The 18,522-nt window shown below is 37.4% G+C and overlaps 2 protein-coding genes across 3 annotated transcripts in view; one reads left to right on the top strand and one right to left on the bottom strand.

The window, feature by feature from the left end:
• The window catches only part of LOC149531599 (mediator of RNA polymerase II transcription subunit 15a-like), a 31,833-nt gene extending 13,766 nt beyond the window's left edge, over positions 1-18,067 (bottom strand). For both annotated transcript variants that reach the window (XM_089809839.1, XM_089809840.1), the window contains exon 1: positions 17,911-18,067. In XM_089809839.1, the coding sequence (XP_089665965.1) occupies positions 17,911-17,969 (59 nt within the window). In that variant the 5' untranslated portion in view covers positions 17,970-18,067. The remainder of the gene's footprint in view (positions 1-17,910) is intronic.
• Positions 9,127-9,851, top strand: LOC149531600 (uncharacterized). Its single transcript, XM_089811159.1, has 2 exons — positions 9,127-9,557; positions 9,680-9,851. Exons 1-2 carry the CDS (start codon positions 9,127-9,129, stop codon positions 9,849-9,851), a joined length of 603 nt encoding a protein of 200 aa, XP_089667285.1.
• Positions 18,068-18,522: the final 455 nt, after the last annotated feature.

The following is an 18,522-nucleotide window of genomic DNA, read 5'->3' as shown; positions in this document are numbered from 1 at the left end:
TTGTTTGGTGGTTTTGCTTTGTAAAGCAAAGTTTAAAATTGTTGACTGCAGTTGTAACTATGAGTTTAATATGGCATTTGGGAATAGTATAGCTCAACCACAAATTCCAATATTTTGTGGTAAAAATTATGAGTTTTGGGCTATAAAAATGAAAACATTGTTTTTTTCTCAAGGAATATGGGATCTTATTAAAAAGCGTTTTAATGAACCACAAGATGAGTCTGCATTATCACAAGATGAAAGAGATAAATTACAAGATAACAGGTAAAAGGATGATAAAGCATTGTTTCTAATTCAACAATCTTTAGATGAATCAATTTTCTATTACAATAATAGATAAGACGTCTATTATTAGTTAATGGTTATCTTGTAAATATCTTTAGCTTTAGTTTGCTTTTGTTTTTTGCTTTCTTTGGAATAGAATGTTTCTATTCTTTACGATCGTTTCCTAAGGAAACATCGTCTCTTCTTTTTGTATAAATTGACCTTTCGGTCTCTGTTATTAATAAGCAAGTATTTACCAATTACCTTGTAATATGGTATCAGAGCTAAATACTTAAATTTTTTCGAAAAAATTTATAATTTCTTCTTGAAATTATTTGTTTAAATTTTTCCAAAATTATTTCAGCTAATTTCTCCAAAACCCACCTAGGGTTTTTCTGCTTGGAGAAATTCCCGAATTACGGGTCTGCAAATCGCATGGAAATCGTGGCCATTTTTTGGAGACTCGCGTTTTTGGGGTGAAAATCTGCATGTTTCTATATCAAATCTTCATGCTCTTAGCCGTCTCAGTCTGTCATTGTGCTCTGGGAAGCAGATTCGACCATTTTTCATCAAGAAATCTGAAGTTTTTTCAAGCTTTTTTCAGCTAGGGCCGTTTTTTTTCGAAACCCTAATTTTTGGGGTTGAAAAAATTTTTTGTTTGCAAATTCTTGGTGGGTTTTTCGAGAGCTCAACTGGGTTGTCGTCCGCTTTTTCTGGGTGCCTCGATTTTTGTGCCTCGATTTTTGAGCCAGCAGATTCAGAAAACGACAGTAGATTCCTTCTGGGTTTTTCAAGCTCTCTTTTGGGTCATTCTCTGATTCTTCTGGGTCTTCCGTATTTTTGCCTCGAAAAACATGCCTTCACAAATTTTCACAGTTTTTCATTGAAAAACGTGCCATGGCATCTCTGAAAAATATTCTGCTCGAGCATAATTCCAAATTCAATGGTCGCAATTATGGAACCTGGAAGCAACGCATCATTGCAATCTTCGAATATCGAAACACTGATCAACTTGTTCTGGGTGTTACGCAGCGTCCGACTTCTCTGGGTCCTAATCAAGATACATGGGATCTGAATAATCGAGAGGCAGTAATGCTTCTCAAACTATCCGTAGCTGATGACCAGCTTTCTCAAATTCCATCCGGCAAGACAGCAGCCGAAATCTGGACACATCTAAAAGGTCTTCATGAGACTTCCGACAAGAGCAGAGCCTTCTTTCTGAAAAACAGTCTGTTTTCTATTGTCATGGATGAGCGCACCTCGCTCCAGGCACACCTGAATCGGATTCAGGAAATCCGTGATCAGTTACTTGCCATCGGTCGCAAGATGGAGGAAGAGGATATTGTGATAATCACTCTTCGGAGTTTACCAAATTCCTATGAGCATTTTATCGAGACTCTCAACATCACATCTACTGGTGTTGATCTAAAGTTCACTAATCTCTGCACCCTGCTACTTCAGCAAGATCGGTGGAAACAACAATTCGGTAGCAGCTCTAGTTCCACCTCCACTGAGCAAGCCTTTGCTGCGAAATCCTTTCAGAAGGATAAGGGCAAGTTTCAGCAACCATCTCAGCAGAAGTCTTCTGCTCCAGCATCCGATGGTACCAAAAAGAAGAACATTCAATGCAACTATTGCCACAAGTATGGTCACATGAAGGTTGCATGTCGAAAACGCTTAGCTGCCCAGTCTAAGCAATCAGGTTCGCAACCCAAAGCGAACAATGCAGAGCACACTGAGCAGGTGGAATCTGCCTTTTATGCCTTCATGGCTAAAAGACCCGCAGATCATGTACAGTCATCTGCCTGGTACATTGATTTAGGTGCCTCTCGACATTTCACTCACCGCAGAGACTGGTTTACTGACTACCAGCCTTATTCAGATTCTGTTATCTTTGGTGGTGGAGAAGAGTACACGGTTGTTGATAAAGGCAACATTCAAATTCAGTCTATTGGGAGGAAGCTCATATTCCTTGATGTGTACTACGTTCCAGGGATGGAACTAAATCTACTCTCGGTCAGTCAGTTGCTGCGACATTCTCCACACTTGGCAGTCACCTTCAGTTCACATCAATGCACCATCACTGATCGGGCGACTAAGTCTACTATTGCAGTTGGTCTTGAGGATCATGGTCTTTTTAGACTTACTGATTCTGGTGATTCTCAGGACTTAGCTATGGCTACTCGGCGATCTTCCATCAGCTCACTTTGGCATCAACGATATGGGCACTTAAATGTGCATTATCTTTCACAACTTGCTCGGGATGAGCTTGTTCTTGGTTTGCCAGAGATTCAAACCCAACACCTTGGAGTTTGTGACGCATGTCAGGCTGAGAAGCAACATCGCACACCTTTCCCCAGTGGCGATTCTTGGCGAGCTTCTCAAGTACTTCAGCTTGTTCATGCTGATATCTGCGGCCCTATGGCCACTCCTTCTGTTCTTGGGTACAGGTATTTTCTGTTGTTTGTAGATGATTTCAGTAGAAAAATGTGGGTGTATTTCCTTAAAAAGAAATCCGATGCATTTATTGTATTTCAGAAGTTTAAACCCTTAGTTGAAAAAGAGTCTGGGAAATCTATTATTACTCTTAGATCAGACAATGGGGGGGAATTTTGTTCTAATGTTTTCTCCAGCTTCTTGGATACACATGGCATCCAACGCCAGTTCACCACACCCCACACGCCACAACAGAACAATGTAGTTGAACGTCGGAACAGGACAATCACCGAGATGGCTCGTTCCATGCTCGAACACAGACATGTTCCGAAGCGTTTTTGGGCAGAAGCAGTTAACACTGCAGTTTATCTGTTGAACCGGTCACCCACAGTGGCGGTCAAAGGTAAAACTCCGGAAGAGGCCTGGTCAGGTCGCAAGCCCAGAATCAATCACCTGAAGGTTTTTGGCTCTCTTGCTTTTGTTTGGATCCCTGATGCTTCACGCACCAAGTTGGATGCCAAGAGTCAGAAACTGATGCTTGCTGGATATAGCAGTCTTCACAAAGCCTACTGCCTTATTGATGTTGAGACATCTCGTCTCATATACAGCCGCGATGTAGTCTTTGATGAGCAGTGAGGACCATTCATGCCTGTTTCTCCTGTTCCTGATCCAGCAGACCAGCCTATGCAGGTTCATGATTTGAGAGTTCGGCTTCCATTAGGTCCACCTGATGGGAGGGCTCCAATAGCTCCTACAGCTCCAGTCCTGCCAGTGATACCTGTACAGCCACCTCCGGCTTCTCCTGCAGGATCACCTCGTTTTGAAGATGCTTCACCTGAGTTTGATCCAGATTCTTCTGATCAGGATCCTGCTGATCAAGCATCTCCTAGTACTACTGTTGGTCATTCTCCTCTCCGGCCTAAGTGGTGGGCTAAGACACTTGCTGATCTTCATGATGATGAGCTCATTGATGGGAGAACTACTGGGAAAAAGAGCAAAACTATAGATTCTGTTAACTTTTCTCTTATGGCCAACATTCACAGTGTGTTTGAACCTCAAACATATTCCGAGGCTAAAGGAATTCCAGAGTGGGAACAGGCCATGCAATCTGAACACCAGAGCCTGCTAAAGAACAACACTTGGGTCCTTTCTGATCTTCCCTTAGGGAAGAAATCCATTAGCTGCAAATGTGTCTACAAAATCAAATACAAATCAGATGGTACTTTGGATAAGTACAAAGCTCATTTAGTGGCAAAGGGCTTTTCTCAGCGTCAGGGCATTGATTATGAGGAGACCTTTGCTCCTACTGCAAAGATGAGCACCATCAGATTAGTCCTAGCCATGGCAGCACAGTTTGGTTGGAAGGTCCATCAGATGGACGTAAAGAGTGCTTTCCTAAATGGTGATCTCCATGAAGAGGTCTACATGACACAGCCTCCTGGTTTCAAGGTTGCTGGTAAAGACCATCAGGTTCTCAGATTGGTAAAAGCTCTCTATGGTTTGAAGCAGGCCTCTCGGGCATGGTACATCAAGATTGATACGTACCTCAGTGATCAAGGCTTCAAGAGGAGTTCTTCAGACTCAAATTTGTACATCAAGACTACTGACAGTGACATCATCCTTCTGATTATCTATGTGGATGATCTGATCATCACTGGCAGTTCGGCATCTTTGATTCAGGGAATCAAACAACACTTATGCCAGTCTTTTGATATGACTGACCTTGGGCTCATGCATTATTGCTTAGGTGTTGAAGTTTGGCAACAGTCTTCTAGTATATTCATCTCTCAGTCCAAATATGCCAGAGCCTTGTTAGACAAATTCCAAATGCAGGATTGCAAACCTGCATCTACACCTATGGAGAAAGGTCTCAAGTTATCAGCCAAGTTTGATTCTCCTTCCGTTGATGATACTACGTATAGGCAACTAGTAGGCAGCCTCATCTACCTATCTGCTACTAGGCCTGATATCAGCTTCGCAGTCAGCTATATTTCACGCTTTATGACAGCTCCTAAGGCTGATCATTGGATGGCAGCAAAGCGTGTGCTTCGTTATGTGAAAGGCACTTCTGATTATGGACTTTTGTATTCTCGGAGTTATAATCCTAAACTCAGTGGGTTCACAGATTCAGATTGGGCAGGCTCTGTTGATGATAAAAAGTCAACATCTGGATATGTGTTCAGTTTGGGATCCGGTGCAGTCACATGGACCAGCAAGAAGCAGCAGGCAGTTTCTCTCTCTTCTACAGAGGCTGAATATATAGGGACTGTTAAGGCAGGATGTGAAGCTATCTGGCTTCGTCGGATGCTTGGGGATATGCAGATGTCACCAGCAGGACCGACTACTCTGTTTGTTGATAACGAAGGCATTATCAAGTTAGCACGGAATCCAGTCTTCCATGAACGAACCAAGCATGTGGATGTTCATTGTCATTACATACGACAGCTGGTTGAAGACGGGACTATAGATCTACAGTATGTTCCTACCTCAGATCAGACTGCAGACATTCTCACCAAGCCTCTTGGTCCTGATAAGTTTGTCAAATTCAGAGGACAACTTAGTGTGTTAGATAGATTAACCATTAAGGGAGGGTATTACAATAATAGATAAGACGTCTATTATTAGTTAATGGTTATCTTGTAAATATCTTTAGCTTTAGTTTGCTTTCGTTTTTTGCTTTCTCTGGAATAGAATGTTTCTATTCTTTACGATCGTTTCTTAAGGAAACATCGTCTCTTCCTTTTGTATAAATTGACCTTTCGGTCTCTGTTATTAATAAGCAAGTATTTACCAATTACCTTGTAATATTTTCCCTAAGGTTTTTGCAGCTAAAAAGTCTAAAATTGCATGGGATATTTTAGAAACAGCATATCAAGGGGCATCAAAAGTTAAGATTGCTAAATTGCAAACTTTAAGGTGTGATTTTGAAAATTTGTGTATGAAGGATTCAAACTCGGTTGATCAATTTCTAAATAAAGCAATGAATTTGGTTAATCAAATTAGAGCATATGGTGATGATTTGATTGATCAAAAAGTAGTTGAAAAGATACTTCTTAGTTTGCCTAAAAAATTTGATGCCATTGTTGTTGCCATTGAAGAATCTAAGGATTTGACAATACTCTATATTGATGAGTTAATAGGGTCGCGTTTATCTCATGAATCTAGAATGAATAGAAATGATAGTTCTTCTTTGAAGAATGCTTTTAGATCACATGTAACTTTTGGCAGAGGAAGAGGAAGATCAAACTATAGAGGAAGACGAAGAGGTAGAAGCATAGATGGACGTGGAAGTCCAAATCAAGAAGAAATAACAAATCAATCCATTCAAAGTTCGAACAAAGGACGTGGGAGAAGTCCATTCCAGCATCCATTATCAAGGTTTGATAAATCTTGAATTCAATATCATTATTGTTAGAGATTTGGTCATCTTGCAAGTGAATGTAGAAAGAAACAAGACGAGATTGAAAGGAATGGTGCTAACTACTCAGATGTATCTAATAACAATTCAGGAAGTTTATTCGTAACTTGTAATGTTGCTAAAGAAAGTTTTAGTGATATATGGTTCCTAGATAGTAAATGTAGTAACCATATGACTAGAAATAAAGATTTGTTTTCTAGCTTGGATGATTCTATAAAATTGGAAGTAATGCTAGGAAATGACAGTAAAGTCTTTGTAATGGAAAAAGGTGTTATTAATGTCTTGACAAAAAATGGAGGAAAAAGATATGTTCCTAATATGTATTTTGTGTCTGGATTAAAACACAATCTCATCAGTGTTGGTCAACTAGTACAAAATGGTTACAAAGTTTCATTTGATAATGATGTTTGCACAATCTTCGATAGAAATCCTAGTGGCAGGTTAATTGCAAGGGTCAACATGACACAAAATCGAATGTTCCCCCTCCAGATTCATTGCATTCAAGGAGGAAAGGAAGTTAGTTTGAGGATAGTATTCTCCGATCAATCATGGCTATGGCATTTGAGGTATGGTCCTCTTCATTTTGATGCTTTGAGCTTGTTACAAAAGAAAAATATGGTGAAAGGATTGCCTCAAATAGTGCAACCACCAAGTTCATGTGGAAGTTGTATATTGGCAAAACAAGATAGAGAAAGCTTCCCAGTAGGAGGTTAAAATAGAGCAAGAACACCATTGGAATTAGTTCACGCTGATATATGTGGACCTATCCAAACTCCATCATTAGGAGGAAGTATATATTTCCTAACATTTATTGATGATTTTAGCAGGAAGACTTGGATATGCTTTCTCAAACAAAAGAGTGAAGCTTTTGAAAAATTCAAGGAGTTCAAAACTTTAGTTGAAAAACAAAGCGACCTCTACATCAAAGTATTACGATCTAATAGAGGTGGTGAATTCAATTCTAATGAGTTTCTAGACTTTTGTAGATGCCATGGAATTAAGAAGCAATTTACCACAAGGTACACACCACAACAAAATGGTGTAGCAGAGAGGAAGAACAAAACCATAGTGGAAATGGCAAGGAGTATGCTGAAGGCCAAAAATTTATCTAATGATTTTTGGGCAGAAGCAGTAGTATGTGCTTGTACATCTTGAACAAGAGTCCTATAAAGAGTGTTAAGAACAAAATTCCACAAGAAGCATGAAATGGTAAGAAACATAATGTATCTCATTTTAAAGTTTTTGGATGTGTTGCTTATTCATTGATGCCATCTGAATTGAGAAGAAAATTGGATGATAAAAGTGAAAAATGTATTTTTATTGGTTATGGTGAAGAACAACCTTGTTTCAAAGAAATTGATCATTAGCAAGGATGTTAATTTTGAAGAAGAAGATTCATGGGATGGAAATGCTAACAAAAAAGTCACAAGTGAAGCACCAATATTGCAAAGTGAAGATGAATCAAAAGGAGAAGGTACTCAAACACCACCTAGTACTCCACCAAGGAAATTTGTGCAAAGAGCCTTCCTCCAAGTTCAAGTGTAAGTGATAAATCAGATGCTACATTTCTCAAAACCAAGGTAAGAAAACAAGAAGCTTAAAAGATATATATGATCAAGAAGAATAGAATGTAGACATATGCTCCAATTTTGTTTTATTTTCTTGTGATTCATTGTATTTTGACGAAGCAACTAAAGAAGATAAACAGATCAAGGCAATGAGTGAAGAAATTGACTCTATTGAAAGAAATAAAAGATGGGAATTAATGGATTTACCTAAAGGAAAAGAATGTATAGGAGTCAAATGGGTCTACAAAACTAAATTTGATGCAAAAGGTGAAATTGTTAAGCATAAGGCAAGGCTAGTTGCTAAAGTTTTTTTACAACAATATGGAGTTGATTATAATAAAACATTTGCTCCAGTTGCTAGACTTGACACAGTTCGAACTAATTTAGCAATAGCCACACAAAATGATTGAAAAGTGTATCAAATGGATGTAAAATCATCTTTTTTGAATGATTTTCTTGATAAAGAGGTGTACGTTAAACAACCACTTGGTTATGAGGTTTGTGGGCATGAAAACAAAGTATATAAACCATAGTAACGAGAATCGCCTGAATCGGTGATTCCGCAACAAGATTCATGCTGTGCGATTTTTTTTGCATCGTGTATCGGTATCGTCGATTTCTAGGCCATGAATCGCCTGTATTACCAATTCAGGCAATTCATGGAAAAATCGCCAAAATCGCCTTTAAAAATCATGTATGAATCGCCCGCGGCGTGTAAAAAGGGAAGTTGAAATTTTTTTTTAAATCACTTGTTTTTTTTACTTTGTTTTTGACCTATTCTCTTTGTTATAACCCTAAAGGGCCTTCTATTTGTTAAGCATGAGTAGAAGAGAGGAAAATTGAGAGAGAAGAAGAGAAAAAAAAAGCTATAGGTTTCCAACCGGCAAGAAGGAAGAGCACCAAAGAGATCAACAGGCCATTTGGGGAGCCCATCAATTGCTTTGGGAGCATTAAGGAGCCAATATCAACACTCATCAACTCATTTGCAAGAGGTAAGTGCTTATTTTTTTCTTGCATGTTAGTGTATTATGCATTTTTTGTTAAACTTTTAGTGTATTATGCGTTTTTTGTTAAATTTCTATAGTTTTCAAAAATTTTAGAGTAAATCTTGAATGTTCTTTATTTTTACTAAGTTGCAAGCTAGGGCTTGTTGTTTTCTAACTTTTACTAGCTTCAAACTTTGATATTTTACACTAAAAAAATTATTGCAGCAGCCTTTGCTCTCATTTTTCGCAAATTCCAATGGGTAAAAAAGATGAATGTTGGAAATATAATGAAGAGTTTCCTGGAAGAACCAAATATCAAACAAAATGCATGTTTTGTAAAGAAAAAATAACTTCTGGGGGTATTTATAGATTGAAATTCCACATTGCTGCTATACCTAGACACGATGTTCCAGTTTGCACTCACCAAACTCCTGAGGCAAAACGCACTTGCTTAATGGCATTAGAAAAAATTGAAAAACACAAAGCAAATAGGAAAATGCAAGTTGAAGGGTTAAGGGGTATTGGCTCCCATGTTCCCGCATCCGCAGCCGCATCCACATCTACATCTGCATCAGCTTCCGCATCCGTAGGTTGTGTTGGAGAGGGTTCTTCTAGGCCTCCTTTTTATCCTAGTTCTTCTGCTCGTGCTAGTGCTAGTGCTAGTGCTAGTGCTAGTCGGTCACATACTGAGACAGAGTCCCACACCAACCTATTGCAACCTAGAGTGCGGAAAAACAGAATGGATAGTTACTTTGTGCCCCACACTACTCCTGCTTCCCAACCCACGCTTGAGGGCATGGGTTTGAACAAGGAGATTCACGATGCTGCCAGAAAGGAGATATGCAAATTTTGGTACTTTTGCAACATTCCATTTATTGCAGCCAGGTAATTCATTCTTTATTCTTTGTTTTCTTTAAAGTTAAAATTAAAAGTAAAAGTAAAACTTTAATTATATCTACTTGTTTTATAATTTGGGTCTTTGACATCTAAACTTTTATTTGTGACAGGGCTCCTTATTGGCAGAATATGATAGATGCGGTTGCTATTTGTGGTTCGGGGTTTAAAGCCCCAACTGAGGCTGAGTTGAGCGGATACCTCCTGGATGAGATGGTAGAGGACATGAGGGTTGCCTCGAGGAGAACCAAAAGGAATGGATTGCAAAGGGTTGCACCATCATGACTGATGGTTGAACCGATAGGAGGAATAGAACACTCCTCAATTTTCTTGTATCCTGTGGAGGTGATTGATCATTCTACTTTCCTACATACATAATTGTAAATTTTGATTTGTTGAATGCTAATTCGTTAATGATCCATTTAATATTATAATTCGTTGTTTTGTTACTTGTAGGATATACCATGTTCATAAAATCCATTGATGCTTCGGCACATGTGAAAAATGCCACATATTTATGTGACGCTATTGAGGAAGTTATAGCAGAGGTGGGGTAACAAAATGTGATCCAGGTGGTGACGGATAATGCAGCAAATTATGTTACAGCAGGTAAACTTTTAACTTTTCAAGTTTTGAAAATAAATTTATTTGAATTTTGAAATTTGAGTTTCTAATTGACTTAAAATTGTTGTAGGTAAACTTTTGATGGAGAGGCACCCCACCATATTTTGGTCCCCTTGTGCGGCACACTGCATTGACCTCATGTTGGAGGAAATTGGCAAACTTGAGTTTGTCAAGTCATGTGTGGAAAGGACAAAAAACATATGCAAATTCATTTATAATCATGCATTTGTCCTTAGCACAACGAGGAAGTACACAAAAGGAAAGGAGTTAGCTCGCCCAGGTATCACGAGGTTTGCCTCGAATTTCCTCACCTTGCAGTCCTTGTTGACATCAAGGGATGGATTGAGGAGCATGTTTGTTGGGCAGGAGTGGATTTGCTCTTCCTATGCCACGACCACTATAGGGTTAGATGTGACGGATTGCATATTTGATGAGGATGGTTTTTGAAAACCCGCTAGAAAAATCCTTAAGGTAAATTTCTTGCAATTTAACATTTAGTATTTTGCTTTTACTTTAAGTTATATTATTTTATATTTAAGTTTTGACTCAAATTTTTCGTTTTACTTATATGTAGGTCACTGAGCCCCTTGTAGCTTTGCTACGAACTGCTGATGGGGAGAAGCCCTCTATGGGCTACATTTATGAGGGCATGGATAGGGCCAAGGAGGCCATTAGAGCCCAATATGCAGGAGTGCAGGAGAGGTATGGCCCTATTTGAGACATCATCGATAGGAGATGGCAAAATCAGCTCCATTGACCCATCCATGCAGCAGCTTACTATCTGAATCCGGCATTTCGTTTCCGTCCTGAGTTCAAGGAGGATGCGGAGGTTCTCACTGGCTTATACACAGTGATTCAGAGATTGAGTAGCGATGAAAATAGCGTTGCTACGATTGTTGAGCTAGACCAGTTCAACAATAAGGAGGGGCCACTTTTCTGTGGCAAGATGGCCATAAATGCTCAGACAACACTACAGCCAGGTAAAAATTAAATAATATATTCAATGTTCATGAATCTAGATTCTAAACTTAAAGTTGATTATATAATGCATTAATTTTAGAGTTATAATTTGTAAAAGAGACTAATTGTTTTTGTTTTTTCCTTATTTCAGATAGATGGTGGCAAATGTTTGGGGCCACAACCCCAAACCTTCAAAAAATTGTCATCCGCATTCTGAGTCAGCCGAGCAGCGCTTCTGGATGTGAGCGCAATTGGTCCATGTTCGAGCACATCCACTCGAAGAGGAGAAACAGGTTGACAGTGCAGAGGTTGAATGATCTTGTCTTTGGTCATTACGACCTTCATCTTAGGATCAGACAGATTTTGGGCGCTGACTCCTCTCCGATCATTCTGGAGGAGATTGATCCAGAATCAGAGTGGATCACAGAGACCGTGGACCTAGTCTTCACTGAGGAAGACCGCGCGTGGGTTGACCAGGTGGATGTAGAGGCTAAGGCTGTGGCCAGGGCAGAGGAGGCAGCTAGAGCACGTTCAGGTATTGGTAGACGCACACGCGCACACACAGACGTAGGCCCTAGCGATGTTATTCGTGAGCCCATTGCACATGCAAGGGACATGGCTCGACGGTCCTCTAGGACCTACCTTACACGCCTTTCTCATAGGCAAACGGGATACTTAGAGGCTGAGATTGAGGCTACAACAGAGCTAGAGGATGATGATGCGGATGATGAGGCTTGAGCTGGAGCCTTGTTTTTATATTTTGTTTACACTGTATAGATATTGATAGTGATACTGAATCACTGATAGACATATGTTTCAAACTTTCATGGATCTTCATCTTAGATTTATACATATTACATACATTTATGATTTGATGTCTTATAGATCTTCATGATTTCATCTTACTGATTCTATGATTTGAATCATTATGATCATTTGATTTTTATTTACTTCAGCTAGCATACAATTTACATTTTAGTACATAATGATAACATAGTTACGTATGTGATGGATTTTATGTTTCATGTTTATATATGTTAGATTCTATTTGATGATGTTATAGTGTTTTTAAGTTATATTCAATAAAGGGTGCATAAAATAAGTCTTAAATTGTTAAAATCTTTACATTTAAAGGGTTTTTTCAAATTTGCCGATTCATCGCTGATTCACCGACGATTCACCTTCGATTCATGATTCGATTCGGCCGTGCCGATTCCGATACAATTCCGATTCACGTTACTATGATATAAACTAGACAAGGCATTTTATGGTTTGAAACAAGCTCCTAGGGCTTGGTATAAGAGGATTGATTCATACATAATAAGAAATCAATTCAATAGAAGTAACAGTGAGCCCATGTTGTATGTCAAGACTAATAAAGGTGGTCAGATTTTGATTGTATGTTTGTATGTTGATGACTTGATATTCACTAGAAATCTATCAATAGAGATCTTCAAGTCAGAAATGATGAAAGAATTTGAAATGATAGATTTGGGGTTGATGAGATATTTCTTAGGTATTGAAGTTATTCAATGTGACAAAGGTATCTTCATTTGTCAATCCAAGTATATAAAAGATATTTTGAAGAGATTTAAAATGATAAATTGTAATCCAACATCAACTCCAGTTGCAACAGGAACAAAATTTAGCAAGGAAGAGAAGGGCTCAAATGTTGATCCAACTATGTTCAAAAGACTTGTTGGAAGTTTAATGTACATGAAAGCTACAAGGCCAGATATCATGTACAGTGTCATTTTGATTTCAAGGTTCATGGAGTTGCCACAAAATTTTCACTGGCAAGTTGGAAAAAGGATATTAAGGTATATTGCAGGAACAATGGGATATGGAATCCTATACTCCAAAGCTAAAAAATTTGGTTTGATTGGTTATACTGACAATGATTTTGCAGGTAGCATTGATGATAGGAAGAGCACTTCTGGATATATCTTTCACCTTGGGTCAGGAGCTGTGTCATGGGCATTAAAGAAGCTACCTATAGTGACAATTTCATCAACTAAAGCGGAATATGTAGCTACAACTTCCACAGCACGTCATGTTCTCTCAGATCTACAACATAATCAACAAGAACCAACACCAATACTTTGTGATAACAAATCAGCAATTGCATTATCCAAAAATCATGTATTCCATAAAAGGAGCAAACATATTGATACAAGGTGCCACTTCATCAGAGAATCGACCAACAATGGAGAAATCTACCTTGAGTTTTGGAAATCTGAAGATCAATTGGCAGATATTTTCACTAAGGCATTACCAAAAAGTAACTGGATATCTACGAGAGAAAATGGGAATTATTGATGTAAAATTTGTTAATGGTAGAAATTAAGGGGGAGTGTTGGCGGTATTAATTTCACCAATTGCCCACCAACCTTCCGCAATAACTGCTCACCTCCCACCATTGTCGGTAGCAGACAATCTGCCATCCCAGCCATTCCAACCACTTGACTTAGCCGCCCGTAATGAATGCATTATATTAATATTTTAAGTGCTATGTAATAAGTGTGGTAGCATTCTAAAGAGTTCTCAGACCTCTATAAATAGAGGCTTATTGTAATGTATTCAGCAAGGCAGTAAGGCAATATAATTAGTTTCTTTCTTGTGTATTTGTCTTTCATTTTTGCCTTTAGAAATGGGGTATAAACAACAATCAAACTAGGGTACAGTTGCATGCATCCAGTACTTCTCCTTCAAATCCTTGTTTCATTTATTTTTTATTTTTCAGTAGCAGCATGACAGAGGTAAGGTTTTCAACATATATTTTTCTGAAATTAAACCTGATCGCAATTGAGAGCAAATCACAGCCAAACAGAAGTAGCATTTATTTAATAATCAATTATGAGAATTTGGGTATCTTTAATGTGGTTGGGGATGACCATGAATGTGCTCCTCTCATCACTGCCTTAGAGACTATTTGGTATTCTACGATCTTTATATATGACTATGTACTCTGACTGAAAAACAGATAAGGCGAATTAAGGAAAACTGGTAACATTAAAGCTTTATTTATGTCTTATAATTGATGTTTGTAAATTGTTTCTAAGTTTCATCATTTCACATGGAAAAACAATTGTAGTGCTTTCCCTGTTTTTATGAATACTACAATGTTTCTTCATTTTCTGTTTTATTTTAATTTTACAAGATGTAGTTAAATTTCTCTTTAACCTTTCAGTTTGTCATGCCATTGTCATTAAATATAAAGCTATGATGGTCTACAAGTCTTCCAATGGTACTTCTTTTATTAGATGCTTTCGTGAATATAATAAAGTTGCTGATCTTTTAACCGGTGTTGGAGTTGATCAACCCCTGTTATCAGCTTTGGTAAGTTAGAGGCAGGTGACTTAAGATAGTTTGTATGATCTTCTAAATCTCAAGTCACCACCCTAAGTCTGACTTTTTGCATTACTAGCTGATTTTTTACTCTATTTTTGAAGGCCCGCATTAACCTTATATTTTAGGAAACTATTGAAAGAAATGTTTTTCTAATAATTAATAAGATATAAACCATATCCATGTACTAATAACAAAGCTGAGGCCTTGGCCTTGCTTTTTGATTTGGAACTTGCAAAATCACTATCTATACATATGTTACATGTTGAAGGGGATTCAGCTATTATTATTAATGCATGTATTAAACGTCAAGTATATAATTGGTCCATGCAGTATATATTGCATCAAGTATGGCCTCTTCTTGATTCAATTTTTGAATGTTACATCATGCATACTTATAGAGAAGGCAATCTTTTAGCTGATTGTCTGGCTAATTTGGGTATTGATGGGGTTTATGATAACTCTTTACTTTCCCCTCTTAACCTCCTTGATTTCTCTAACTTGGTTAATATTATGACAAAAGAATATGTTTAAAATAATGTTGAGCCCTCCTCATATATTATTTGATAGTAAATCACAGCTTCTCTGTGATTTCACATGTTTTTACTTTAATGGATCTCACTTGTTCATTTGAGATATTGTATGTAGTTTAGGGTCTTGGATTGCACTTGCATCAGATGACTTTCTAATATCACAGTCTCAATTGGAGTTTTGGATGAAGATCAATGATGGAAACTTTTATGACAGATTTTGGCTTGGCTCTTGGTTGTCTGCAACACCAAACAATGAATTGTATTCATATGAGTTTTGGCCTCTTTGTAATTAGAATATTCTCGATTTGGGAATCACAAGGACAAGATTCATTAGTGTTGATAGATACTCTCTCTTGATGCAGTATTTCTTCTTCTGCATCTTTTTTGTATCAAGCAATGATCGAAGTTTTTCTTTTCTGATTCTTTTCTCCGAGAGCTATTTTGAACTAGTTATTATTAATATAAATATAATGTTTTACCAAAAAAAATTGAGATATAAGCCATATTTATGGTTTGTATACCCATAATTGTTCATTATTTATTTTTGTTAACAAAGAGGCCAAGTTATTGTCACATATAAAGGATGTATTGTATACATCCTTATATGTGCAAGCTTTTTGACAAGCCAAATTAGGCATGGCAACGGCTGTCCTTCTGTGTGTGTTCTTTTGTTTACTTGGCTGTACTCTTCCCTAAAGTTCCTTTTGTATGTTGGTTTCATGGGCACAAGTTCTATGAGTGTATAGTGCACAACTGCCTACTTTACTCACAATCTTCAACATACCTTTTTATACCCATTGTCTTGTACATTCTTGCATACATCCACAGGACTCATTCAGTCCATTTCTCAACCTAAACCTGTCACTAGCATTATTCAAAACTATTTTAGGCTATCTACACCTACCTCAGATGTTTAGCCTCTTGGATCTTTAAAAATACTTCTGCATATGTAAGTTATTTGCAATAATAGTTTTGCATTTTTGAAACTACTCTCCGACTTTTAAATTCAAAACTGTAGAAGTAATGATCTACATTATATGAGCTTAACCTCCCTCCCTCCATAGTGTTAAAGTTTGTAGCTGCCATAGAGATCTTTATCTCTCGAAATATTGACGTTATTACCGTTATTGTCATCTTCAGCTGAAAAGGTCAGTTAAGTTTAATTTGTAATATTAAATGTAAATGGCATGTGTCATTCACATGCATTGAGGCATGAATATCCGAAGAATTATAATTAATTATAGGAGTTATGGGAATCTCAAGAGACCTTCAGTTATAATGTAAAGAGTGTCTCCTATTGTTATATATTTGCATCAATCAAGAGATATTGTACACTTTAGCTGTTATTATCAATAAAATGATCTTTTGTTGTGTGGCTGGATTTTTCCCTTCATTCTAAAAGGGCTTTCCCATGATATCCTCTAGTGTTTATTTTCTCTCTAATGTTTTCTTTATTATTGTATTTCATCTTTAGTTTCTGGGCTCTAGTTTCAACAAAAAACACATCATCCATTCACCAATTACACCTTCAACTAGGAAGCACAAAGTCATTTTTTCTGGCTTGTTAAATTTTTAGACCATCATGAACGAATTCTACAATCGAGAAATAAAACCGACTGCATGGTAGGCTAAACAAAACATTCCAATCAGAACAACAGATCTGAGTGATGCAGACCTACAAACAGATACTGCCAAAAATATTATTTTGAACTGAAAATACTCATTAATCTTAGCCCTCAACATTGTATCTATCTCCTATAAAAACTAAAAGGAATTGCTCTGCACTGGCTCAACACTCAAAGAAGCTCTATGCTTAGGTTGATGAACCTCAACCAATACAGAAGTACGAATTTACCAGTGTGGCCAAAAGGATTGACAATAAAGCAGAGCAACAACTGCTTAAGATGACCAAACCTCTATAAAGAATAAATCTTAACAACATTCTAAAATCCTTGGAGAAAATCATCTATATTTCATAATAGAGCAGATCTTCACAATCCAAAGATAATCTTAGAATATTTCTGGATTCAAATGTGTCACTGTTTTTTCATTAATATTTTGGATCACAGTCTGTGATCCATCTTCAGAATGACTGATAGAGAATATGATGATAGATCTGAAACATTGATGAAAAAACAGTGACACAATTGAATACAGAAAAATTCTAAGATTACCTATAATCCATTCACCCAAGTTCCAAGAAAAGGATAAGCCTAAGAATACCCCCATAATCCTAAAACCGTATATAAAGGACAACAGCACAGAAATGGGGACAGGGAATCAGGGCAAGGGATAAATGGTAGAGACTCATCCTAGTGGAACACGGAATTTCCAATTTCTGTCAGCTCAGAAATTTAGCCATGGGAATTCAACCTTGATTCAAATAGACTAGTCCCTTGAATGGATCTTCGACAAATAGGACTATCTCTATTGTTAAACAATATCAGATTTAAACTTCGTCGCTAAGTGCATGGATGTAGAGAGACCTAATATGAGAAAGAGGTGGAAAAGAATTGTGTTTATAACAGTTTAGGATTACAATTCTGCTAGAGATTGTTCAACAAAAAGCAGCACCTCCATTTTCGAGTTTTTAAGGACAATCATATCATAAGAAAACACGATTTCAAATCATTCTTGGCGGAGACCTAATTTTTCAAATGAAAATTCGGAGGTATCCTCCCAAAAAAGAATGATCAGATTTTGTGGGTTGGGCATAGAGAAACCATATATGTCATACGATTGCAACTGAAATTCTGAAACATAGAGAGAGGTATTCTCCAGAAATGGGAAAAGAATGTTGTAAATAGAACTAGTTGTTACAAAAACATGCAGCCCAGAGAAGGCAAGGAGAAAAGAACAATGAGAGTTAAAAAAATTACATCTTTATGACCATCTTGTTTCTGGCATTACGGTCGAGACTCCAACTCCTGCGTTCCATGCCAGAATTTGTGCGAATTGATAAGCCAACAGACGCAATCTGGATTGAATTCCGTACAATATTAGAAATTGTGAGAAATTCTCTTCAACTCATTCCAATTTATAAGTTTAAATATGAAAAAGCTAGGTTTATGACTAAAGTAGGGGTCCTATAAGAGGGGTTTGAATTCTATTTTTGTGGAGCAGGTGGCTCCATGGTAATATTTTAGAGGGGGTAAATCTTTAATTGAAATCTTTTACTACAATCTAGGAGCTTCAAATTTTTAGGCAGGGGTCCCATGAGAGGGGGGTACAGGTCTATTTTTTAGGTTCAGGTGGTTCCATAAGAATTTTTTTGAGGGGCTACAGGTTTAATTAGAATGTTTCCCTTCATAATAGGAGCTTTGTTTTTTTAGGAAGCAGATGAAAATGGGGTGGGGCTAGAAATAGCCCCACCAGCTTAGGGAAAAATCTAGCCATTTGTCAAAAACTGAGACTTTAAAACTTAAAAAGTCTTTTATCATAAAATAAATTTTAAAAAAATTTTCCTGAAATTTGGGAGCTGAAATTCAAAT

The sequence above is a fragment of the Cupressus sempervirens genome, chromosome 11 (genome assembly GCF_028749045.1).
Source record: "Cupressus sempervirens isolate cs-2001-9-10 chromosome 11, ASM2874904v1, whole genome shotgun sequence".
Classification (NCBI taxonomy): Eukaryota; Viridiplantae; Streptophyta; class Pinopsida; order Cupressales; family Cupressaceae; genus Cupressus; species Cupressus sempervirens.
The sequence above is the reverse complement of the archived record's forward strand: the minus strand, read 5'-3'. Positions and strand labels throughout refer to the sequence as shown.